The 25264-nt window shown below is 51.0% G+C and overlaps 1 protein-coding gene across 2 annotated transcripts in view; it reads left to right on the top strand.

Moving 5' to 3' along the window:
• Positions 1–25264, top strand: part of MTCL2 (microtubule crosslinking factor 2) — an 85800-nt gene that overhangs the window by 45779 nt on the left and 14757 nt on the right. For both annotated transcript variants that reach the window (XR_010132206.1, XM_019017272.4), the window contains exons 4-14: positions 19–81; positions 1186–2367; positions 4647–4787; positions 7398–7523; positions 8754–8984; positions 11536–11640; positions 12591–12758; positions 14381–14632; positions 19910–19981; positions 20525–20595; positions 22881–24231. Coding sequence is in view for 1 of the 2 variants with exons in the window: in XM_019017272.4 (XP_018872817.3) it covers positions 19–81; positions 1186–2367; positions 4647–4787; positions 7398–7523; positions 8754–8984; positions 11536–11640; positions 12591–12758; positions 14381–14632; positions 19910–19981; positions 20525–20595; positions 22881–24231 (3762 nt within the window). In the remaining variant the exon portion in view is untranslated. The remainder of the gene's footprint in view (positions 1–18; positions 82–1185; positions 2368–4646; positions 4788–7397; positions 7524–8753; positions 8985–11535; positions 11641–12590; positions 12759–14380; positions 14633–19909; positions 19982–20524; positions 20596–22880; positions 24232–25264) is intronic.

The following is a 25264-nucleotide window of genomic DNA, read 5'->3' as shown; positions in this document are numbered from 1 at the left end:
AATTAAATCTCACTTCAGCATTCCTTGAAGAAAAGAGGAACCCGCTCCCTGGGGAAGGCCGATAAGAAGACTTCGGTGCAGGTAATTCCCAGCAGCCCCCGTAGGAAGGTTTTATTCTGAAGGCCTGAGCTTGACTCTAAGTGGCCTGGGGATCCCAGATTCTGCCCTGTCCTCCCCTTGCTCATTTTCTTTTTTTTTCTTTTCTTTTATTTTTTTTTTTTTGAGACGGAGTCACACTCTCTTGCCCAGGCTGCAGTGCAGTGGCGCAATCTCAGCTCACTGCAACCTCTACCTCCCAGGTTCAAGCAATTTTCATGCCTCAGCCTCCCGAGTAGCTGGGACTACAGGCGCGCACCACCACACCTGGCTAATTTTTGTATTTTTAGTAGAGACAGGGTTTCACCGTGTTGACCAGGCTGGTCTTGAACTCCTGGCCTCAAGCAATCCACCTGCCTCGGCCTCCCAAAGTTCTGGGATTACAGGTGTGAGCCACTGCGCCCGGCCCCCTTGCTCATTTTCTTAGTTTCACTGTCCACTTTATTTCCCAAAACCACATCCTGAGCCCATGGTTCTTAGATGCTTAGACGCTCGCTTCCCACCCCAGCCAGGAACTTAGCAAGCAGCACTACAGTCAAATCCAAAGGTCTAGAGTTGGAGACCCAGGCTTGAATCTTGGCTCTGCCACTTGACTGCCATGTGATTGGAGCGAGTCATTTTGAGTTTCTGGACTCCATTTCCTATCTATCCCTGTCTTGGGGGTTCATTGGAAGAATTGAATGAAGTACTATATGCAGCAAAGGCCACATACCGTTAGCTCCTAGTGGTATGGGATTGTCAGAGTGCCAGGCCCTTTTCATCCTTAGCTCATTTAATCCCCTCTGTGGTTCTGGGAGGGAGGTAATGTTACCACCCCATTTTACTGATGAAACTGTAGTGGCAGCAGTTGCTCATCAGTATGTCACCTGCTCCTGTACTCCCAGGCTATGTGTGGTGCCCCATCCTTGCTGTCATTTCAACGTCTACCCCTCTGCGTCTCCCCCGGACCCTTAGCTCCTTGAGGGTCTGGCTGTGTCTGATTCATCCCTGTGTTCCCAGCACATAGTTAGTGCTCCCCAAAATGCCATGGCTGGTACTGAGCCTCCCAGCACTAAGCTTCCTGGGTTGTGTCTGTCCCCGTGGTCCCAGGAGGACAGCGCAGACCTGAAGTGCCAGTTGCACTTTGCAAAGGAGGAGTCGGCCCTCATGTGCAAGAAGCTCACTAAGCTTGCCAAGGAGAATGACAGCATGAAGGAGGAGCTGCTGAAGTACCGCTCGCTCTATGGGGATCTGGACAGCGCGCTGTCAGCTGAGGAGCTGGCCGATGCCCCCCACTCGCGGGAGACCGAGCTGAAGGTGCACCTGAAGCTGGTGGAGGAGGAAGCCAACCTGCTGAGCCGCCGCATCGTGGAGCTGGAGGTGGAGAACCGAGGCCTGCGGGCTGAGATGGACGACATGAAGGATCATGGAGGTGGCTGTGGGGGTCCTGAGGCACGCCTGGCCTTCTCCGCGCTGGGTAGCGGCGAGTGCGGGGAGAGCTTGGCAGAGCTGCGGCGACACCTGCAGTTTGTCGAAGAGGAGGCTGAGCTGCTGCGGCGCTCCTCTGCCGAGCTCGAGGACCAGAACAAGCTGCTGCTGAACGAGCTGGCCAAGTTCCGCTCGGAGCACGAGCTGGACGTGGCGCTGTCGGAGGACAGTTGCTCTGTGCTCAGCGAACCTTCGCAGGAGGAGCTGGCGGCCGCCAAGCTGCAGATCGGCGAGCTCAGCGGCAAGGTCAAGAAGCTGCAGTACGAGAACCGCGTGCTCCTCTCCAACCTCCAGCGCTGTGACCTCGCCTCCTGCCAGAGTATGCGGCCCATGCTGGAGACGGACGCCGAGGCCGGGGACTCTGCCCAGTGTGTGCCTGCTCCCCTGGGTGAGACACACGAGTCCCATGCGGTCCGACTCTGCAGAGCCAGGGAGGCCGAGGTGCTGCCTGGGCTGAGAGAGCAGGCCGCCCTGGTCAGTAAGGCCATCGATGTCCTGGTGGCTGATGCCAATGGCTTCACGGCTGGCCTCCGGCTGTGTCTGGACAATGAGTGTGCTGACTTCCGGCTGCATGAGGCCCCCGACAACAGCGAGGGCCCCAGGGACACCAAGCTCATCCATGCCATCCTGGTGCGCCTGAGCGTGCTGCAGCAGGAGCTGAATGCCTTCACGCGGAAGGCAGATGCAGTCCTCGGGTGCTCTGTGAAGGAACAGCAGGAGTCCTTCTCATCACTGCCCCCCTTGGGCTCCCAGGGGCTCTCTAAGGAGATTCTTCTGGCAAAAGACCTTGGCTCAGACTTTCAGGTAAGGTGCCTCATGCACAGATCCTATTATTTATTTTTTTCCTTTGTTTTGTTTTGTTTTTCTTGAGATAGGGTCTCTCCCCGCTGGCCAGGCTGAAGTGCAGTGGTGCGATCTCAGCTCACTGCAGCCTCGATATCCTGGGCTCTAGCCATTCTCCCCCCTCACTCTCCTGAGTACCTGGGACTACAAGTGAGCACCACCACACCCAGCTAATTTTTATTTATTTTTTATTTTTTTTGAGACAGAGTCTCGCTCTGTCACCCAGGCTGGAATGCAGTGGCGCAATCTCGGCTCACTGTAACCTCCAACTCCCAGGTTCAAGCGATTCTCCTCTCTTAGCCTCCCAAGTAGCCAGGATTACAGGCGCCCTCCATCATGCCTGGCTAATTTTTGTATTTTTAGTAGAGATGGGGTTTCACCATGTTGGCCAGGCTGGTCTCGAACTCCTGACTTCAAGTGATCCAACCGCCTTTGTCTCCCAAAGTGCTGGGATTACAGGTGTGAGCCACTGTGCCTGGCCATAATTTTTAAATTTTTTTGTAGAGATGGAATCTTACCATATTGCCCAGGCTGGTCTTGAACTCCTGAGCTTAAGTGATCCACCAGCCTCAGCCTCCCAAAGTGCTAGGACTATAGGTGTGAGCCACTGTGTGTGGCCTAATAGTCACATTTTAAATGTTCAGTATTTGTGTGTGTCTAGTAGAGTGGATCTAGAATATTTCATCCTTGCAGCTTGTCCTTCTAAATCCTTCTCTACGCATCTATCATATATTTGTTTTTCCACCCAGATTGCTTTATATCTATTGTTACTACACAACTTATATTTTTAACGCAATGTATCAGTTTGTTAATTTATGATGCCTTGTCTGTTGTTCACACAGTTTTTGTGCTCACTGCTGAAGGTGTCATGATTAGCAAAAACAGATATGATTCCCCCTCTCATGGTCCTTATCATCTAGTGGGGCAGAGTCACCCAAAATATCATGTCAGTGAATGTGCAGTTAGACACTGAGAGAGGAATCTGAAGGAAGCGTACATGGTTTTATGAACAAGGAACTTGACCTAGACCCTATGCTGAGGGAAGGCCTCTGATCTGACCAGAGGTCAGAGGGATGGATGGCTGGGGGAACAGTGTTTTCAGCAGAGCAAATAGCCTGTGCAAAGACACAGCTCAGATCAGAGGCGGAAGGAGCGTGGTGTGTCCAGGACACTGAGTGAAGAGACAATGTGAAGCTGGACTGCACTGAGCATGCGGGAGGTTTGATCTTCATCCTCAGAGCAATGGCAGGGAATTTTTCATTTCCAGGGAAAGAGAGCGATTTAGCACTTTCTTTTTTTCTTTTATCTTTTTTTTTTTTTTTTTTTTTTTTTTTGAGACAGAGTCTTACTCTGTCGCCCAGGCTGGAGTGCGGTGGCACGATCTCAGCTCACTGCAACCTCCGCCTCCTGTCTCCGCCTTCCAGGTAGCTGAAATTACAATTCTCCTGTCTCCGTCTCCTGGGTAGCTGGAATTAGAGGCATGCCCCACCACACCTGGCTAATTTTTGTATTTTTAATAGAGATGGGGTTTCACGATGTTGGCCAGGCTGGTCTTGAACTCCTGACCTCAGGTGATCCACCTGCCTCGGCCTCCCAAAGTGTTGGGATTGCAGGTGTGAGCCATCGTGCCCTTCTGAGATTTAGCACTTTCTTTTTAACAACTATACAGTGGATATGTGCCATAATTTCTTTAACTCAAGACCTGTTGATCCGGTTTCATCTTGCTTTTTTAAGCAAGCACATTGCCTTTTTTTTTTTTTTTTTTTTTTTTAAAGAAACAGTCTTGCTCTGTTGCCCACGCTGGAGGGCAATGGTATGATCACAGCTCGCTGTAGCCTCAAATTGTAGATGGAATTACAGGCACATGCCACTGTGCCCATAGACTGCTCTATGTTATCTCCCTTTTGGTTCTTCTTGAAAGAGGGATGAACAGAGGTCACACATGTGATAGGACAGTTTGGGCTGACTCAAAAGGTTTGTGCACAAGGCACACATTCAAAAAATCACTTCGCACTTACCTACTCATTCATCCTTTCAGCAAACATTCATTAAATGGCAGCAGTGCCCCCAGCCGGGGCTGGGTCTGGGTTGCAGAGGTGAATCTACCAGGGTCCCAGCCCTCAGGTGGGTGGTTCAAGCCTCTTAGGGAGTGCAGAGGCCTGGGGTGGGTGTTTCTGGCACCCCTCGGGCCCCTCCCCATGGTGATCTTTGGTTTGTTCTGCCTGTGCCTCTGGGTGCAGCCACCTGACTTCAGGGACCTGCCGGAATGGGAGCCCAGGATCCGAGAGGCTTTCCGCACTGGTGACTTGGACTCTAAGCCCGACCCCAGCCGGAGCTTCAGGCCTTACCGAGCTGAAGACAATGATTCCTATGCCTCTGAGGTGGGTCTAGGCCTGAGCAAGCATGGGATTGGGTAGGAGGAGAGTGACTGAGCCCTGTCAAAAGCAGAGTGGTCTATATATCACTTAGCTGGTGAGGATATGGGTTTGGGGCATTCCATTTGGTTCCAGGCTTCCTGGCAGCCAAGTCCAGAAGGGAAATAAGGAAGTTTGGGACATTCTCATGGCCTGATCCAAGGAAACTTATAAACTTATCTGCATAAATTATTTTTTCTTCTGTACTAAATTCCACTGGGAATTTAACAATATATGTAATTTAATGGAACTACTCATGTATGTAGCAGGAAGGCAGCAGTCTCTATAGTCAGGCAGTTTGGGTTTCAATTGTGGATCCACTCTATTCTGGCTGTGAGATCTTGGATAAGTCATTTTACCTCTCTGATTCTCAGTTTTCTCACATGTAAAATGAAGATGCCTCACAGGGTTGTTGAAAGGATTAAATACATGAAAAGCCATACCTTAAGGCATGGTCCACATTGGGTGAGGATGAGGAGGAGGAGGATGATTATGATGATAATGACACATCTCTGGGACTCAGGGGACCTGAGTTCAAGTCTCAGTTCTACCAGTGTTCCTGTGTGACCTTGGTTGGACAGGTTTCTACCTTCTGGCCACAGCTTCCCCATCTGTAACGGGAGGGTTAGAGTGAATGGTAGTTATCGAATTGCTAGGATTCTTTGATCCTCAGGGAATTCTGGGTAGTTCTGAGCCCCTTCTAAGCCTGCTGAGCTTCTCCTTGCTCTTCATAATGAGCCTGAAGCAGGAAAAGGCTCCTATGGACTGGGTGGAGTATCCCTGAAACCCTGAACCTTGCAGAGTCCTATGTATTTTCCAGCCTGAGCACCTTTCTGAGCATCTCTTGGAAGACAACTCTGTAGTCCCAGAAAGGTCAGCCCATGACTATGTGGGAAGGAGAAGCTCACTTGAAGCTGATGGATCAGACTCTCTAAGTGAGCTTCCTGGAAGCCATGGCAAAAAGAGAAAAAACTGAGATAACTTGGTTGTCATTTTCTAAGAAAAGGAAATAGGCCTATTCTTTTTTTTGTTTTTTTTTTTTTTTAGACTGAGTCTCGCTCTGTTGCCCAGTCTGGAGTGCAGTGGTGCGATCTTGGCTCACTGTAACCTCCATTTCCTGAATTCAAGCGAATCTCGTGCCTCAGCCCTCCCAGTTAGGTGGGACTATAGGCGTGCGCCACCATGCCCAGCTAATTTTCGTATTTTTAGTAGAGACAGGGTTTTGTCATGTCACCTAGGCTGGTCTCAAACTCTGTGGCTCAAGTGATCCTCCTGTCTCAGCCTTCCAAAGTGCTGGTATTACAGGTGTGAGCCACTGTGCCCTGCCAGGAAATAGGCCTATTCTATAGGCTTACCTGTAGAAAAAATAATTTCCTGCACACATTCAATTATTTGTTTCATTCAGCCACTCTTTATTGAGTAGTGACAATTGCCCAGTGCTGTTGACCACTGAGTTCAGGGAGGAAACCAGGGACAGTAGACAGTATGTAGCCCTGCAAAAATTTTTAATGCAAAACAGATATAGAAGATATACCTCAAGTCACTGTGCCTTCCACTGCCAAATCATCATATTATTGACCATATAATGAATGTTTACTTTCTCACAGAGGGACATTTGCCATGCCTAGGAAGGTTTTATGTAGGAGTTCTGGGGCCAGGCACGGTGACTCACACCTGTAATTTCAGCACTTTGGGAGGCCCAGGTGGGCAGATTGCTTAAGCCTAGGAGTTCGAGATGAGCCTGGGCAACATGGCAAAATCCTGTCTCTATCAAAAATATATAAAAATTAGCCAGGCGTGGTGGCGGGTCCCTGTAATCCCAGTTAATTGAGAGGCTGAGGCAGGATAATCGCTTGAACCTGGGAGGCAGAGGTTGCAGTGAGCCAAGATCGCGCTCAAAGCTGGCGAAACTCCGTTGAAAGAGAGAGAGAGAGAGAGAGGGGAAGAGAGACAGGGAGAGAGAGAAGGAAGGAAGGGAAGGAGGGGAGGGTGGGTGAAGGTTGGAGGTCAGAAGGTCTTCACATAGTTCCCACTGGTTACATTTATTGTGTGTGTCCATGTCCTTTGTATGTTTTTTTATGGAGGTCTATAGCGTTTTTGGTTTTGTTTTTCTACTTTCTGTTGTAGTATAACATAATAACATACATAAAATAAAGGACACTGTCCTTAAGGGTACCACTGAATGGATTGTTACATATGTATAGATCCATTAAGCATCTTTTAAGTCCCATCATTTAGTATCTAAGTTGTTTCTAAAATATTGCAATTATAAACAATGAAACAATGAACATCTTTGTGAATCAAACTTAGTTTTTCCAGTACCTTATTAAGATAAATTTCAGAGAGAAAAGAACAAGTTCCAATGGTAACAAAAGCCAGATTTGATATGTACTGTTTCATTTAATCATCATGACGACCCTCAGAGGTGGGGACAGTCATTCTGCCTGATTTGTATTTGGACAGCTTGGGTCCAACATCCCATCGTTCCCCTACCACTGTCATCCTTAGATCACAATTTCTATCCACTTCTTCCTCTCTCTCCCTCCTCATTATCTGTGTCCCCTGTCTGTGCCACAGATCAAGGAGCTGCAGCTGGTGCTGGCTGAGGCCCACGACAGCCTCCGGGGCTTGCAAGAGCAGCTCTCCCAGGAGCGGCAGCTACGAAAGGAGGAGGCCGACAATTTCAACCAGAAAATGGTCCAGGTGCGTGGTGCCCAGCGCTTTCCAGGCAGCTATTCCTACAGCCTCTCTGAGCTGGAAGCAGAGGCCTTGAGGATCTGTGGGCCCTCTGAAGTCAAGAATGTCAGGGGAGGCTGGGTGTGGTGGCTCACGCCTGTAATCCCAGCACTTTGGGAGGCCGAGGCAGGTGGATCACGAGGTCAGGAGATCGAGACCAGCCTGGCCAACATGGAAGCCCCGCCTCTACTAAAAATACAAAAATTAGCCAGGCGTGCACTAGCACGCCTGTAATCCCAGCTACTCGGGAGGCTGAGGCAAGAGAACCGCTTGAACCCAGGAGGCGGAGGTTACAGTGAGCCGAGATCGTCCCACTGCATTCTAGCCTGGGTGACAGAGTGATATCTAAAAAAAAAAAAAAAGAATGAAAGAATGTCAAGGGAAACCTGAGTCTTCAGCCCCTGTGCCCTGCTGGGATATTATTGTCCTTGCCATTGTGCATTAGTTGTGTAACAGGGCTGTCATTGGCTGCCTGTGGGACCTGGGGCCAGTCCTGTTTTCTCTCAGGACCTCAGTTTCCCATTTATGAAATGGTGCCCTCATCAGGCCTGGCTTCTAATCAAGATAATAGTTCTGGAATAACATTTGTTAAGCCCTTACTGTATGGTGGGCCTGTCCAATGCACTTTCTACCCATTATGTCTTTTAATCCTTGTGCCCTCCCTTATCACCATTTTGCAGATGGGGAAACTGATGCCCAGAGAGCCGGAGTGCTCTGCCCAGGGTTGCACATCCAGAGTGTGGCAGGGCTGGGCCTCTAATCCAGGTTCCTCTGTTAAGCATGACACTGCATTGCTTCCTAGGGTGTTGCCTAGTCATCAGCTGTCCTCAACCCTGGCACGCCCTTTGCTCTCCATGCGTCACCCCTCCCTGCTATCATCGCTCACCCTCGCATGTTCCTCATTGAACATGAGCGTTCGTGTGAGACATTTGGTGCCCAGGAGGTGCTCAGTATATGATGTCATGGTTTTTTAGAGCCAGGGTCAAATCCCAGCTCCTTCAATGATGTGTCACTGTTTTTGCAGTAGCAGAGGGCAGTGCTCATCTGAATAGATTGCGCCACGTGTGGTGGGATCCCCGGCAGGGATCACTCACAGGCACCACCCAGACTTTCCTCCCTGCCCCTGTCCAGGGGCCCGGAAAGGGGTGGGGGAGAGGACAGGGCCCTGGGGTTGCTCAAGCTCTTGTCCCCCGGCAGCTGAAGGAGGACCAGCAGAGGGCGCTCCTGAGGCGGGAGTTTGAGCTGCAGAGTCTGAGCCTCCAGCGGAGGCTGGAGCAGAAATTCTGGAGCCAGGAGAAGAACATGCTGGTGCAGGAGTCCCAGCAATTCAAGCACAACTTCCTGCTGCTCTTCATGAAGCTCAGGTGGTTCCTCAAGCGCTGGCGGCAGGGCAAGGTTTTGCCCAGCGAGGGGGATGACTTCCTTGAGGTAAGATTGGGCCTGGGACTGGGACTGGGAGTGTGGGCTGGGGAGAGAGGGACAGGGAAGGGACGCCCAGCTGGTATTGACACAACTCCTAGGCTCACTTACCTGCCATCAGCATGCAGGCTTCCTTCCTGCATTCGTTGCTTTTTTTTTTTTTTTTTTTTCCGAGATGGAGTCTCACTCCAGCCCAGGCTAGAGTGCAGTGGCGCAATCTCAGCCTGCTGCAATCTCCATCTCCCGGGTTCAAGCAATTCTCCTGCCTCAGCCTCCCGAGTAGCTGGGATTACAGGCACATGCCACCATGCCCAGCTAATTTTTGTATTTTAAGTAAAGACAGGGTTTCTTGGCCGGGTGTGGTGGCTCACACCTGTAATCCCAGCACTTTGGGAGGCCGAGGCAGGTGGATCACGAGGTCAGGAGATCGAGACCATCCTGGCTAACATGGTGAAACCCCATCTCTACTAAAAATACAAAAAATTAGCCGGGTGTGGTGGCGGGTGCCTGTAGTCCCAGCTACTCGGGAGGCTGAGGCGGGAGAATGGCGTGAACCCGGGAGGCAGAGCTTGCAGTGAGTCTAGATTGCGCCACTGCACTCCAGACTGGGAGAGAGAGCAAGACTCCTTCTCAAAGAAAAAAAAAAAAAAAAGACAGGGTTTCTCCATGTTGGCCAGGCTGCTCTCTCAAACTCCTGACCTCAAGTAATCCACCCGCCTTGGCCTCCCAAAGTGCTGGGATTACAGGCATGAGCCACCATGCCTGGCCAAAAGATATGTTTACTTAACAAGAGGGAGTAGGCTGGCTTAAAAACATTGGTGATAGTACAGGTGGTATTAGGATGTGGCAGGAAACGTGGGGGCGGAGCTCTGGGAATGTAAGAAGCTTAGAAAGGACCCACCTGACCTATTCATGCCCCAGTCTATGCAGGACCGTTTGCTGCTCAAAGCCCTTGCCTCCTGTCATCAGCACAGCAGCGCACATCAACACATCAGGGAAGAGAAGGGGACTTACAAGGATGTCAGACCTTGGTCACACTCATCTTAGTTGACATTGTTCACTTTGGCCTTGTCCTTTTGGGTTCAGGTACCTCAAGTCTAGCCCAGGCTTGGCCCTCCTCTAGTCCAGGCTGCTCTCTGTAGTCCCCTGTCCAGATCCAGTAGGGAGCATTGGCATGCCTCAAGTTGCCACTTACGCCATCAGGGGTACTCCAGAGGAGCCCAGATGCCCCAGGAGCCAGGCAAGACAGTTAGACCTGAGTGTGTAGCAAGACCCTGCATCACCCTATCTCAGTGGGGCTCATCATTCTCGCAGGCCACCAGCTCCTCCCCAGGGCCTCATGAGAAAGTCACTACCACCATTCCATGGGCCCACACCCTGCTACCCTGGCCCTGCAGTGCCTGACACAGGGCCGCCCCTGGGAGCATTCGCCTCGGTCCTCCTGTCCGAAGCTGTCTCTTCTGTGACGTTTGGAAACATAGGAGCCCTCTCACCTGTTTGGAAGTCTCACAGGCCTCTGGATGAAGCCCAGTTTAAGGGAATGACCTGCAGGCCACACAGTCTATATTTTAAGTCAGTTTGTCTCAGACGAACCCTCCACATTTGGTGAAAACCTTTCTAGCCATTTCCATATCCTAGAGTAAAAGAGAGAGAAACTTACTTTAGGGGAAAAAAAAATAGGGCATAAACATAGAAAATTGGCTAGGTGCAGTGGCTCACACCTGTAATCTCAGCACTTTGGGAGGTTAAGGTGGGAAGATCACTTGAGATCAGGAGTTCGAGACCAGTCTGGTCAACGTGATGAAACCCTGTCTCTACTAAAAATACAAAAATTAGCTGGGAACGGTGGTGCACACTGGTAGTCCCAGCTACTCAGGAGCCTGAAGCAAGAGAATCTCTTGAACCTGCAAGGCAGAGGTTGCAGTGAGCTAAGAGCATGCCATTGCACTCCAGCCTGGATGACACAGTGAGACTCCATCTCAAAAAAAAATAAAGAGACACAGAAAATTACATAACATATATAATTAAGAAATATATACATTTACCAAAATAAGCATAATTAATAAGATATAAACATAATCATGCTGGGCATGGTGGCTCGCGCCTGTAATCCCAGCATTTTGGGAGGCTGAGGCAGGAGGATTGCTTGAGCACAGAAGGTGACTCGCTCCCTTTTGTCTTATTTCCATCCTGAACTAGGTCCCTGATCTCCTTGGCTGGCCCTGGACTCTTGCCCAGAATCTATCAGCAAGCAGTCCAACCCCCCAGCAAGGTCCCTTCTGTCCACCCAAACCTTTGGTCACCCTTATGTAGCATTGTGGGAGTGCATGTGGCCTTTTCATTTCAACCACAGTGCCTGCCTTGACCCAGCCTGTCAACATGGTTATTTCAGAGTGACTCTTAGGGATGCTTCCTGGTCTTTGGGGCAGAATAGATGTCGTGGGAGGCTAGGAGGGCCTGACTGTCCAGCCGTGCTCCTCGACCTACGCGGTGCCCAAGGTTGGAATTAAAATTTGGGAAAACTTCCCACCTGCTGTTAAGCATGGTTTTTAAAAAACAGGTGAACAGCATGAAGGAGCTGTACTTGCTGATGGAGGAAGAGGAGATAAACGCTCAGCATTCTGATAACAAGGCCTGCACGGGGGACAGCTGGACCCAGAACACGGTGTGTTTCCAGCCCCTTCCCGGTCCTGTTGTGTCCATTCATTCCTTTGTCTGCTCAGTAATCAATTCCTACTGCTTTCTCTGACCCCATTCCTGGACATTGAAGTTGCAAGTTATTGCCTGGTCATCCCAGGGCAGTAACAGAGTCCAGATGATGGACTGTGGGGTCATAGGCAAGAGAGCAAGTAATTCTCTTTGCAGTATAGGGGACAGTATCACAGTGAAGGGGTCATGGATGATGGGTTTTGAAGGATGTATAGGAGTTTACCTAATAGAGAATAGGGGAAAGACTATTCTGGACCAAGAGAACTCTGTGTGCCAAGGTGTGGCCAGGTGTTGTGGTATTGAGTATGGCTTGGGAGGTACATGGTAAGGGTAAGGATATCAGGCTAGAGTCATCTGAAGAGGGGCCTTGTGGTCTAGGGTCAGGAACCTTCAAATCAAGCCATAAGTCAGAGAGAACAGTGGGGTCAGGATCCCAGGGTCACACACGGTGAGCTGGGGTAGGGATGGGAAATGAGGGCATGGGCCCAGGAGAGAAGATTTGGGACAGAGTCAGGCAAACTGAGGGAGTCTCCATGAATTAGACCCCACATCTGGCCTGCAGTGGGTCAGAGAGGCAGATCCTGAGTGAGGAGAAAGACCCACGGCGCAGACGCTGCAGAGCCTTGAAGAAGCCAGATGATTCAGCTCAGAGTTAGGCTGAATAATTATTACTGTAACTGCAAGGTTTTTTCTTGGTGTCAGATTTGGGCCTCATGTCAGCCTAGGAGGTAGCCAGGGCTGGGCCTGTCATTCCCATTTTATGGGTGAGATGACCTAGGGAGGTTGTGGGACTTGCCCGAGGCCTCGTGAAGTCCCAAGCTGGACTCCTAGGTGAGTTCTCTGAACCCGGGTTCCCCTCCCTACCCCACAGAGGCTCTTGACTCAGGTTTTGCCTCCTGTCTGCAGCCCAATGAGTACATCAAGACACTGGCCGACATGAAGGTGACGCTGAAGGAGCTGTGCTGGCTGCTCCGGGATGAACGCCGTGGTCTGACGGAGCTTCAGCAACAGTTTGCCAAGGCCAAGGCTACCTGGGAGACAGAGCGGGCAGAGCTCAAGGGCCATACCTCCCAGGTGAGCCCCCCACCTGTCAGACGCCTCTCCCCTTACTCTCAGCCAAGCCTTTAGCTGTCAGATCTGGGAGTAGAATACCAAGGCCATGCTCCTAGAGGAATAAGAATGCCTTTGCTTATCTGTGGCCCAGAGAGGGCAAGAGACTTGCCTAAAGTCACACAGCAAGGGTATCAGAAACGGTGGGGAATGGGAGTCACAGGGGAAGGGAAGGAAGGTGGGGGATCGCGCCCTGGGCTCACAGGTGAGGCTGGTGCACATCCCCACTGCCTGCTGTCCTCATTTGCTCCTTCGTTTCCTCATAAGCACTCCCTCAGCCCCCACTGCCTGGCTCTATTTTGCTCCCTCCACTCAAAATGGGGGCCTCCCCTCCCAACTCCCCAGCGTGCCCCCAAAGGAGCCTTAACCAGGAGCCCTGGGGGGTTGGTGTCTGCTGTGTGCCTGAGGGTGACTTGCTGCCTACTTTGGCTTGAAAAGTGAGAGGGTGGGCTTCTTCCCACTCAGAGAGAATGCTCTGACCCTGCAGCTTGGGCTCCAGCTTCTTCCATCCAGCCTGCCCCTGCTGCAAGCTGCCTTCCCAGGCATCAGCAGCCTCTGGGAGGCAGGCACTCCGATGGTCTCTGCTGGACAGATGACAAAACTGGCACAGAGGAGTTAAATTTATCTCCCAAGGTCACCCAGCTAATAAATGTCAGACTGGCCCTTGCTCCCCCAAACCTCTAACCCCTGGCTCCCTGTGACCCCAATTCCAACTCCTTTTTTTTTTTTTTTTTTTCGAGACGGCATCTCACTGTGTCACTCAGGCTGGAGTGCAGTGGTGCAATCTTGGATCACTGCAACCTCCGCCTCCCGGGTTCAAGAGATTCTCCTGCCTCAGCCTGCAAAGCAACTGGAATTATAGATGGCACACCACCATGCCCAGCTAATTTTTGTATTTTTAGTAGAGATGGGACTGCACCATGTTGGCCAGGCTAGTCTTGAACTTCTGATCTCAAGTGATCTGCCGGCCTCAGCCTCCCAAAGCGCTGGGAGTACTGGCGTGAGCCACCACGCCCGGCCCCAATTCCACCTTCTTCCCACTGCTTACAGTCTCCTGGCTACTTCCTGGGGCCACTACTCTCCCCTCCTAACCCTCTTGCAGATCTCACAGCTCCCTCCATCTGCACATTCCACGGTGTCCACTGCACCTGCTGCCCCCAAAGACCTGGGCATTTCAGGTGCTCCTCCCACCAAGAACATGACCAGCTCATGGGGGTTAATGGGGGGCATTGAGTCTAAAGGTTGCACATTCCCTTTCCTGCCACCCTGAGGTCTGAGGCCAAGAAAACCATCTTGCTGGAGTGACCACTAGTAATCTTTCTGAGTTTTTATGAGGATACTGACATCATGCCTGAAAAGCCCACAGAAGAGCGTGGCTTATAGAAAGAGCTCTTCAAACCCTTATTGTGTGGAGGGGTTAGGGGTTAGTTCTGAGTGGGGAGGACTAAGCTGGGTTAGTCCCTAGTGAGGGGTCTTCTGAGGGGACCTCTCCCCTTTTCCCCGCTGGCACCCAGGAGGGAAGGAGAGAGAAGGGCCAAGAGGAGTGGCCTCCTGCTGCCAGCTGCTTAGTCTGCTTCTTTCCGCAGATGGAGCTGAAGACAGGGAAGGGGGCCGGGGAGCGGGCAGGGCCTGACTGGAAGGCAGCCCTACAGAGGGAGCGTGAGGAGCAGCAGCACCTCCTAGCTGAGTCCTACAGCGCTGTCATGGAGCTGACGCGGCAGCTGCAGATCAGCGAGCGCAACTGGAGCCAGGAGAAGCTGCAGCTGGTGGAGCGGCTGCAGGGTGAGAAGCAGCAGGTGGAGCAGCAGGTGAAGGAGCTGCAGAACCGCCTAAGCCAGGTGAGGCCCACCCCTGCCAAGCTGCTTCCACCCACAAGGGAGAGTTGCTACAGAAATGATTCAGAAGCAGGAACTCCTTCAGGTATAGCTGGATCTAGGTGCTCATCCAGTGAGGTCTGGCACACCATCTCCTTCAGGTATAGCTGGATCCAGGCACTTAGAGAATGCAGTGGGAACTAGATCTTTCTCTCTGCTTCAGCCTGTCAGGCCTGCTTTCCTCTGTGTTAGCTTTACTCTTAAACAAGCTGTTCCCAAATATGGCCACTGTTAGGTTCATGCTCATATCTTACAGCTTAGCAAGTACGGTGGATTGGCCAGATATGAGTCATGTGCCCACCCCTGGAGCCTACCCAAACCCGGGAACCAAGAGGGAGGAACTAAGAGTGGTTCCCATGGGAAAATTGGGAGGCCTCCAATCAAAAGAAGGAGGAAAGGAAAAGCAATCATTGACCCTCACTCCCCATTATAGTTCACTTCATGCAGCCAGGCACCACCTACCATAGGCTGCTCTGCTCCACTCTTGATTTTGACTTTTCCCTTTCTTTCACTTTTATTTTTATTTACTTATCTATTTATTTGAGACAGAGTCTCGCTCTGTCACCCAGGCTAGAGAGCACTCTTGGCTCACTGCAGCCTCCGCCTCCCAGGTTCAAGTGATTCATGTGCTTCAGCCTCCTCAGTAGCTGGGATTACAGGCGTGTGCTACCACAGCCGGCTAATTTTTATATTTTTAGTAGAGATAGGGTTTCACCATGTTGGCCAGGCTGGTCTCAAACTCCTGGCCTCAAGTGATCCTCCCGCCTCAGCCTCCCAAAGTGCTGGGATTACAGGAGTGAGCCACCATGCCCGGCCTTACTTTTATTTTATTTATTTTTATTTATTTATTGTTTCTTTGAGACAGTCTTAGTCTGTCACCCAGGCTGGAGTACGGTGGTATGATCTCAGCTCACTGCAACCTCCGCCTCCCGGGTTTAAGTGATTCTCCTGCCTCAGCCTCCCGAGTAGCTGGGATTATAGGCACGTGCCACCACACCCGGCTAATTTTTTATTTTTAGTAGAGATGGGGTTCACCATGTTGGCCAGGCTGGTCTCGAACTCCTGACCTCAGGTGATCCGCCCGCCTCGGCCTTCCAAAGTGCTGGGATTACAGACATGAACCACCGCACCTGGCCTTACTTTTAATTTTAATTACGTAAATCAGGACTTCATCTCTATACAAGGTTCAAATATTACAAAGGCATATTTCAGCCTACTCCCTCCCTTTCTTGTCATTTTTTTTTAATGAAAAAAAAGTTTTTTTTCTTTTTTTTTAAGAGATGAGGTCTTACTGTATGGCCCAGGCTGGGCTTGAGCTCCTGGTCTCAAGCCATCCTCCTACCTCATCCTCCCGAGTCGCTGGGCCTTTCTTTCTATTTAAATTTATATTTACAGGGTTTTGTTTTGTTTGTTTTTTAATCATTAATCAAATTGTAATGTCCATTTATTTATACTTTGTGTCTTTCCTGGAGAGCTGTTCACAAGAGTATGGAGGCCTTCCTTATTCAGTGTGACTGGTGCCTGGTGTTCCTAGTGTGGAGATACTATGATTTGTTATCTACAGTGATTAAATCTAGATTGTTTCCAGTTTTTCACTATCGAAAGTTGTGACCTGAAGCTGGTTGTGGCAGTGTGTGCCTGTAGTCCCAGCTACATGAGAGGCTAAGGTGGGAGGATTGCTTGAGCTCAGGAAATCAAGGCTGCAGTGAGCCATGATCATGCCACTGCACTCCAGCCTGGGCAACAGAGTGAGACTTCGTATCTAAAAAAAGGAAAAAAAAAGTTCAAGTTGTGCCTCAGTGAACATCTCCACACATATATTTCTGCACACGCATGAATATTTCAGTAGGATAGACTCCTAGAGGTGAAATTGCTAAATCCAAGGGCATATGCATTTATAGTTGATGGTAACTGCCAGGCCGCCTTCTAGAAAGGCTTTGCCCATGTACCCTCCTGCCAGCTGCACAGTGAGAAGGACGAGAAGGCCCTTTTTGCTTTATCTTTGCCAGTTCCTGTGATTACCAATCTTTGAAATGTCTGCCCAAGTTAGGGTGTGAAACGCTATCTCATTGCTTTAGTTTGCATTTCTCTGACTTCCACTGAAGGTGAGCATTTTTCATGAGTTTATGGATCTTAGGTATTTCCTCTTCCTAATGTTCTCTTCAGTACTTCAACAGCCTTGCAAGGTCACGTTCATGAAACCTCTTTTTCAGATGAGGAGACTGAGGCAAAGTGATTTGCCCAAGGTCATAAAGTGAGTAAGGGAGAGGACCAGAATCTGGCAGAATTCCCAAATCTGGAAAGTTCCTGGTCCTGGGCCATGCCCACTCTCCTGCAGGGAAAGAGCTCCTTTGAGGTTCACACCTGCTAGGAGCCTGTGCTTGGGGAGTGCTGGATGGCAGGCTGACTAACAAATCCCAGAACCATCCAGGTACCACGTGGAAAGCAGGTCAGATGCATGCATCTGTTTGCACCATCAAACCAAATTCCTGTCTATAAAAGAATAATTCCTTCTTATTATATTAACAACCAAATGTTTCTAAAATGATTCTGAAATTATGAAGCAAGCTTCATGTCATCCCTGGGGAACATGTCAGCCCACAGGCGTGTCTTGTCAGCTCATCAGGGCACAGGTTCTGAGTTCTGCTGTTGTTCTCACATCAGGGACTTGCCGGCCCTCTAGCTCCAGCCTCTTGTGTCTCTCTGACATTCTTCTGCCTCCTGCACTTTAAACCAAATCCCCCAAAGCAGCATTCTTCTTTACACTGGACTGACGATTAAGCCAGACTGGTGAAAGCAACAGAGTGGCTGGTGGGAAAGAGCTTCTGACCAGGAGTCCCCAGTCCTTACCTGGCTCCACCAGGTACAACCCCAGTCAAGTCACCTCTGTCTGATCTCTGGGCCTCATCTGTAAAATAAGGATGACCATTCTTGACCTTCTCATCTTGCAGGGCAGCTATGGAAATAAAGCGAGATAGCCAAAAGATTCAAAGTGCTTCCTAAGCCCACCCCTGTCTGGGGCTTGGTTTGATTCTATGGTCTTCATCTCTCATTGCTGTTTGCTGATGTTAGTGTTATTTCCCTCCTTCCCTTCCCTCCCTTCCTCCCTCCCTTCTTCTTACTTTCTTCGTTTCTTTCTTTTCTTATTTTGAGACAAGGTCTTGCTCTGTCACCTAGGCTGGAGTGCAGTGGCACCATCTCAGCTCACTGCGATTTCCGCCTCCCAGGCTCAAGTGATCCTCCCACCTCAGCCTCTCGTGCAGCTGGGAGCACACTCTACCATGCCTGGCTAACTTTTATTTATTTATTTATTTATTTATTTTTGAGATGGAGTTTCACTCTTGTTGCCCAGACTAGAGTGCAATGGCGCGATCTTGGCTCACCGCAACCTCTGCCTCCCGCGTTCAAACGATTCTCCTGCCTCAGCCTCCTGAGCAGCTGGGATTACAGGCTTACACCACCACGCCTGTCTAATTTTTTGTATTTTTAGTAGAGACAGGGTTTCTCCATGTTGGTCAGGCTGGTCTCGAACTCCCAACCTCAGGTGATCCACCTGCCTTGGCCTCCCAAAGTGCTGGGATTACAGGTGTGAGCCACCGTGCCCGGCAACTTTTGTATTTTTTTGTAGAGATGGGGTTTCGCCGTGTTGCCCAGGCTGATCTTAAACTGCTAGGCTCAAGTGATCCTCCCACCTCAGCCTCCCAAAGTGCTGGGATTATAGTTGTGAGCTGCCACACCTGGCCTAGTGTTATTTTCATTGTTGCCCCTATTACTGTTTGTCTCATGTTGAGTTTCTAAGAAGCAAAGCCCTAGACATGAATTCAAGTACAAGTAAGGTGACCAACCCATGCTGGCTTGCCTGGGACTGAGGGCGTTCCTGGGACTTTGACTTTTAAAGCTAGAATAGTCCTAGCCGTAGCCTACTAGTTTTTTTTAGAACCGAGGTTCTGGGACATGGGACTTTCAATGCAAACACTGAGAAAGTCCTGGGCAAACCAAGATGAGCTGGTTACCCTGTGTGCAAGTGATTTGTTAACGGATGGAGTCAGGATGGGGAAGGGGAAGAAACCACGTAAGATATGCTTTCAGATGAAGTCTGCCCTCGGCCTGACCCCATGACATGCCCAGGAGTGTAAACAGTAAATCACCCCACAGTTTGGTCCACCTTAAGGCAAGGGGTCTGCCTTTTGGGCCGGTCTTTTGGCCTCTGTCTTTGTCTGTCATTGGCAGTGATTCAGTTCTAGTTGCCCAAGGCAATCCTCCAGAGAAGGCTGTAGTGTCAGATGGTACAGATGGAGCCACCAACAATGGGAAGTGCTACACCATCATTCACTCAGTCAGCTGCCCAACCTCTTCTCTCAGTCTTGATCCTCTCATCTGCCAAATGGAAATAACCACAGGAACACCTATCATACACTGTTTCTGTGAGGATTAAATCAACTAATGCGGTCAGACGCGGTGCCTCACACCTGTAATCCCAGCACTTTAGGAAGTCGAGGCAGGCGGATCACCTGAGTCAGGAGTTCAAGACCAGGCTGGCCAACATGTGAAACCCGTCTCTACTAAAAACACAAAAATTAGCCAGGTGAGGTGGCTCATCCCTGTAAATGCCAGCTACTCGGGAGGCTGAGGCAGGCAAATTGCTTGAACCTGGGAGGCAGAGTTTGCAGTGAGCTGTGATCGTACCACGGCACTCCAGTCTGGACAACAAAGTAAGACTGTGTCTCAAAAAAAAAAAAAAATTAACTAATGTGTGCATAGGAGATAGGTCCCATCACAAGCCACCTGGAGGTGATGGAGCTCCAAAGAGGGGAGGGAAGCAGAGGCCCCTCAAGGCCCAGCGGGAAAAAGTGCCGGGATCCATAAATGACAGCCACTGTGGATGGAGCAGTGGGGGTGCCTGGATCTTACATTTGCCACTCTGATGGGATGTAGCTGCTGCTTAGCTAGTCTAGCTGTTCTGTGAATTGTAACACGAATTCACATAGTCATGGCTGTTACTATATTAGGTATAATGACATCTAGAAGAATGCCTGCAAGTAGTTCCTTTTAGTATCATTTTCCAAATCTACCAGGCAGAGTGGGGCGCTCTGTGCTGCTACCCACTGAGAAGGTGGCCCCTGGTCCATGATGTAGGTTCTGTGGGCTACAGAGTGGAGTCTGGGGAATGGCCTTGCTTAGAGCAGGGTCCTGCATACCAGCTTTGCCCATTACCGACCCACCCTCTCTGCCCTTGCCCAGCTGCAGAAGGCTGCCGACCCCTGGGTCCTGAAGCACTCGGAGCTGGAGAAGCAGGACAACAGCTGGAAGGAGGTGAGTGGGGCGGCTGCTGCCATGTTATCTTGGCTCCTGGCTACACCATAAAGGTCCCTGCTTGTGGGGGACATGAGAGGAAGTTGCTAACCCTGTCTCATAGGTCACACCCTTGCACCTTGGGCTCCTCAGCCCTGGAGTCTATATCTCATGGTTCCTGCTTAGAAAAAAAAAAAAACCAACCACCCAGGGACTGGGCTAAGTGAGGGGGTAGGGTTGAGGAGGGAGAAGACAAGCCCACCAGCAGCTGAGCAGTGGACCACTGGATGCTTTGTTGCAGTCACCACATTTGGATTAAATTTTAAGTGGTCCCTTTCCTTGGGTGGGTCACTCTTGGAGCTCTGATTGGCCCAGCCTGGATCACATATGGTGGGGGAGTTTGATGCAGGGCAGCCAGAAACTGACCATGCTAGATCATTGATGATGTCATTCCTGCTCTCCGGATGAGGAGATTCAAGCACTGAGGTCGGGGCTGGTCTCTTGTTCCATGCCCTTAGTGCTCTGGTGGCCAGAACTGACCCTTCTGTCTCTCTTCCTTGACAGACACGCAGTGAGAAGATCCACGACAAGGAGGCTGTTTCCGAAGTTGAGCTTGGAGGAAACGGTTTAAAGAGGTGCTTGCATGCTGGTCCCCTGCTCTGCCTCTCTGCCCCGCCTGACAGCCTCGCCCCTCTCCACCTCCTGCTGCGCCCTGCACCCACTCTACCTGCTTTCGCCGCAGCCCTGCCCAGCCCCTTTGCCCTCTTCCTGCCGCCATCCCACCGCATCCGAGTTGGGAGAGCATCGGGATATGGTTTCTCTGGAACCTGAGCCACTCAGGAGCTGGAAGGCTTGGGGCAGTGGGAATTCCAGGCTGCTGCATGTTGTTTGAGTCCGGGAATGGAACACAGGTGGAAACAAAACATTTTGCTCCTCTTGGGATTCTTTTCTCCTGCCTCTGGAGTTAGGAGAGTCAAGATTGACCTCTATTCCTGGGATTATTGAGCAGCATCCTTTGGGCCCAGCCCTGTGCTATGGCCAAGGAGACCCCCACCCCAAGACCATAAGGACCACATCTCCACTGTTAGGAAACCCATGAAAGGAGTCAGGGAAACAGAACCCCCAGCCGCTATCAGACCAGCCCAGAAGCAAGGCAGGCGGGACAGGCTGTGGAGCCAGAAGGCCAGGTTTGAATGCCAGCCCTGCCAGTTCTAGCTCTATGACCTTGACCTTGAGCAGTACTTCCCATCTCTGTCTAGTGGGGATGATAGGAGCTGCCTCTTGAAGTTAATCAGAGTGGTCTGACACGTGCATTTCCATATGCCTGGTGTGTTCAGTGATTCAGGCAATATGTGTGCCAGGAGCTTCATGGCGTCTTAGTTTGGGTTCCCCCATAAGCAAACCCTGAGACAAAGATTTAAGTGCAAATGGTTTATTTGGGACAGAATTTCAGGAAACACTTGGAAGTGAGACAGGGAAGGGAAAGCAGCCGATAAAAGGAGCTTCAACCAGGTTATTCCACGGGCAACTGGAGTTCAGGCTGTCGGAGGAACTCAGGGAGCCAGAGGAGAACATGCAGCTTAGAGTCATCCCACCACAAGGAGGTTGGGGCACTTGTTCACCATATCCCACCTATTGTTTGTTGAGGGCTGTGTTTAGGGGCGTGAACTCATTAACTCTGTGCTATCTCTAGCTTCGGTTTGGGTGTGTGTTTTGTTTTTTTTGTTTTTGTTTTTTTTTTTTTGAGGCAGAGTTTTGCTCTGTCTCCCAGGGTGGAGTGCAATGGCACGATCTTAGTTCACTGCAAACTCCACCTCCCAGGTTCAAGTGATTCTCCTGCCTCAGCCTCCTGAGTAGCTGGGGTTACAGGCTAACGCCACCACGCTTGGCTAATTTTTGTATTTTTAGTAAGAGATAGGGTTTTACCATCTTGGTCAGGCTGGTCTCAAACTCCTGACCTCAGGTGATCTGCCTGCCTCAGCATCCCAAAGTGCTGGATCTAGCTTCTTCTATGTGTAGGACAGCCAAGTATGATCCCACAGGCAGGAAAAAAAACCATCAGATAGAGAATGGTGGAGTATGCAGTTCAGAGTATGCAGTTTTAGGTGTATAGGTGAAAGTGCAAAGAGAGGCCAGGTGCAGTGGCTCATGCCTCTAATCCCAGCATTTTGAGAGGCTGAGGCAGGAAGATCTCTTGAGGCCAGAAGTTTGAGACCAGCCTGGGCAACATAGGGAGACCCCCATCTCTACAAAAAATTTTTTAAAAATTAGCCAGGTGTTAGGCTGGGCACAGTGGCTCACGTCTGTAATCCCAGCACTTTGGGAGGCTGAGGCGGTGGATCACCTGAGGTCAGGAGTTTCAGACCAGCCTGGCCAACATGGTGAAACCCCACCTCTACTAAAAATACAAAAATTAGCTGGGCGTGGTGGCGCACACCTGTAATTTCATCTGCTCCGGATGCTGAGACAGGAGAATCTCTTGAACCTGGAGGGTGGAAGTTGTAGTGAGCCGAGATCATGCCACTGCACTCCAGCCTGGGTGACAGAACAAGACTCTGTCTCAAAAAAAAAAAAAAAAAAAAATTAGCCAGGTTTGGTGGTGCACACCTGTAGTCCCAGCTACTCTGAAGGCTGAAATGGGAGGATCACTTGAGCCCAGGAGTTTGAGGCTGCAGTGAGCTATTATTGCACTACTGCATTCCAGCCTGGGTGACATATCAAGACCTGTTTGGGAGGAAAAAAAAAAAAAAGAAAATGCAGACAGAATGTGGGACTGGGCACCAACAACATCTCTACAAGAGGTGAACAAGACGGTCCTGGTCTTTGCCCTCACGCAGCACACGGACCAGGGTGGTAGACCAGAGTGTGCCCTCAGTGTTATTTCCACTAATAACGACGTTTCCTCCTCTGTCCTTCGCAGAACCAAATCTGTTTCTTCCATGTCTGAGTTTGAAAGTTTGCTCGACTGTTCCCCTTACCTTGCTGGCGGAGATGCCCGGGGCAAGAAGCTGCCTAACAACCCTGCCTTTGGCTTTGTGAATTCCGAGCCAGGGGATCCAGAGAAAGATACCAAGGAGAAGCCTGGGCTCTCGTCGAGGGACTGCAACCACCTGGGTGCCCTGGCCTGCCAGGACCCCCCAGGGAGGCAGATGCAGCGCAGCTACACGGCTCCTGACAAGACAGGCATCCGAGTCTACTATAGCCCCCCGGTGGCCCGGCGCCTGGGAGTCCCTGTGGTTCATGACAAAGAGGGCAAGATCATTATCGAGCCCGGCTTCCTCTTCACCACAGCCAAGCCCAAAGAGTCGGCCGAGGCTGATGGGCTGGCTGAGAGCTCCTATGGTCGGTGGCTCTGCAACTTCTCACGGCAGCGCCTGGACGGAGGCTCAGCGGGCAGCCCCTCGGCGGCCGGGCCTGGCTTCCCAGCGGCCCTGCATGACTTTGAGATGTCAGGCAACATGAGTGATGACATGAAGGAGATCACCAACTGTGTGCGCCAGGCCATGCGCTCCGGCTCGCTGGAGAGGAAAGTGAAGAGCACATCCAGCCAGACGGTGGGCCTGGCCAGCGTGGGCACACAGACCATCCGCACGGTCAGCGTGGGCCTGCAGACCGACCCACCCCGCAGCGGCCTCCATGGCAAGGCCTGGTCACCCCGCAGCTCTTCACTCGTGTCTGTGCGCAGCAAGCAGATCTCCTCCTCCCTGGACAAGGTCCATTCGCGCATCGAGCGGCCCTGCTGCTCCCCCAAGTATGGCTCACCAAAGCTCCAGAGGCGGTCCGTGTCCAAGCTGGACAGCAGCAAGGACCGCAGCCTGTGGAACCTGCACCAGGGCAAGCAGAATGGCTCGGCCTGGGCCCGCTCCACCACCACGCGGGACAGCCCTGTATTGAGAAACATCAACGATGGACTCTCCAGCCTCTTCAGTGTGGTGGAGCACTCAGGGAGCACGGAGTCTGTCTGGAAACTGGGCATGTCTGAGACGCGGGCCAAGCCCGAGCCTCCCAAGTACGGCATTGTGCAGGAATTCTTCCGTAATGTGTGTGGCCGGGCACCGAGCCCCACCTCGTCAGCAGGAGAGGAGGGCACCAAGAAGCCAGAGCCCCTCTCCCCGGCCAGCTACCATCAGCCAGAGGGTGTGGCCAGGATCCTGAACAAGAAGGCAGCCAAGTCGGGCAGCAGTGAGGAGGTCAGACTCACCATGCTCCCCCAGGTGGGGAAGGATGGTGTCCTCCGGGACGGAGATGGAGCCGTGGTCCTTCCCAATGAGGTAGGTGGGTGGGATCTGTCCTTTCTCTTGGTAGGTGGGGTTAGTATATAAGGTCCAAGCTCTTTTGGTTTTTAAGTTCAGAGATATGGGCCAAGGTGGGTGGATCGCCTGAGATCAAGAGTTCAAGACCAGTCTGGCCAACATGGTGAAACCCCATCTCTACTAAAAATACAAAAATTGGCCAGGCGTGGTGGCATGCACCTGTTGTCCCAGCTGCTCTGGAGGCTGAGGCAGGAGAATCACTTGAACCCAGTAGGCGGAGGTTGCAGTGAGCTGAAATTGTGCTATTGCACTCCAGCCTGGGTGACAGAGTAAGACTCCGTCTCACCAAAAAAAAAAAAATATATATATATATGTATCTATATCTATATATACATATATATATGTATCTATATCTATATATATAAAATAAAAATTCAGGGATATGGCCATGTGTCCCAGGAAGTTCTTATGCTGGTCTAGGATAGAGTTAGAAGGTCCCAGACCTGGAAAAACACAGACCTGATGGTCACATGGTCTGAATTCCAAGAGACTAGTGAGCATGGCTTAACTAGCAGCAGCTTTTGCTCCACCCACCAGAGACTGCCAGCATCCCCTCCAGGGAAGGGGCCTTACTGCTCTCCTGCCACCCAGTGGTGTGCTAGAGCCAGCTTGTTTGGCTTGCGGGAGCCAATTGTCAGCATCTCTGTGGGTTTTTTTTTTTTTTGTTATTGTTTCTGTTTTTGTTCTGAGAGAAGTCTCGTTCTTGTCCCCCAGGCTTGAGTGCAATGACTCAATCTCGGCTCACTGTAACCTCCACCTCCTGGGTTCAAACAGTTCTGTCTCTGCCTCCCAAGTAGCTGGGATTAAGGCACCTGCCACCATGCCCGGCTAATTTTTGTATTTTTTAGTAGAGACGGGGTTTCACCACGTTGGCCAGGCTGGTCTCGAACTCCCGACCTCAAGTGATCCGCCCACCTTGGCCTCCCAAAGTGTTGGGATTACAGGCGTGAGCCACCGCGCCTGGCCACATCTCTGTGTTTAACATCACCTT

The sequence above is a fragment of the Gorilla gorilla genome, chromosome 21 (assembly GCF_029281585.2).
Source record: "Gorilla gorilla gorilla isolate KB3781 chromosome 21, NHGRI_mGorGor1-v2.1_pri, whole genome shotgun sequence".
In the NCBI taxonomy this organism is placed as follows: domain Eukaryota; kingdom Metazoa; phylum Chordata; class Mammalia; order Primates; family Hominidae; genus Gorilla; species Gorilla gorilla.
Note: the sequence above shows the minus strand (reverse complement) of the source record. Positions and strands in the feature narration are given on the sequence as shown.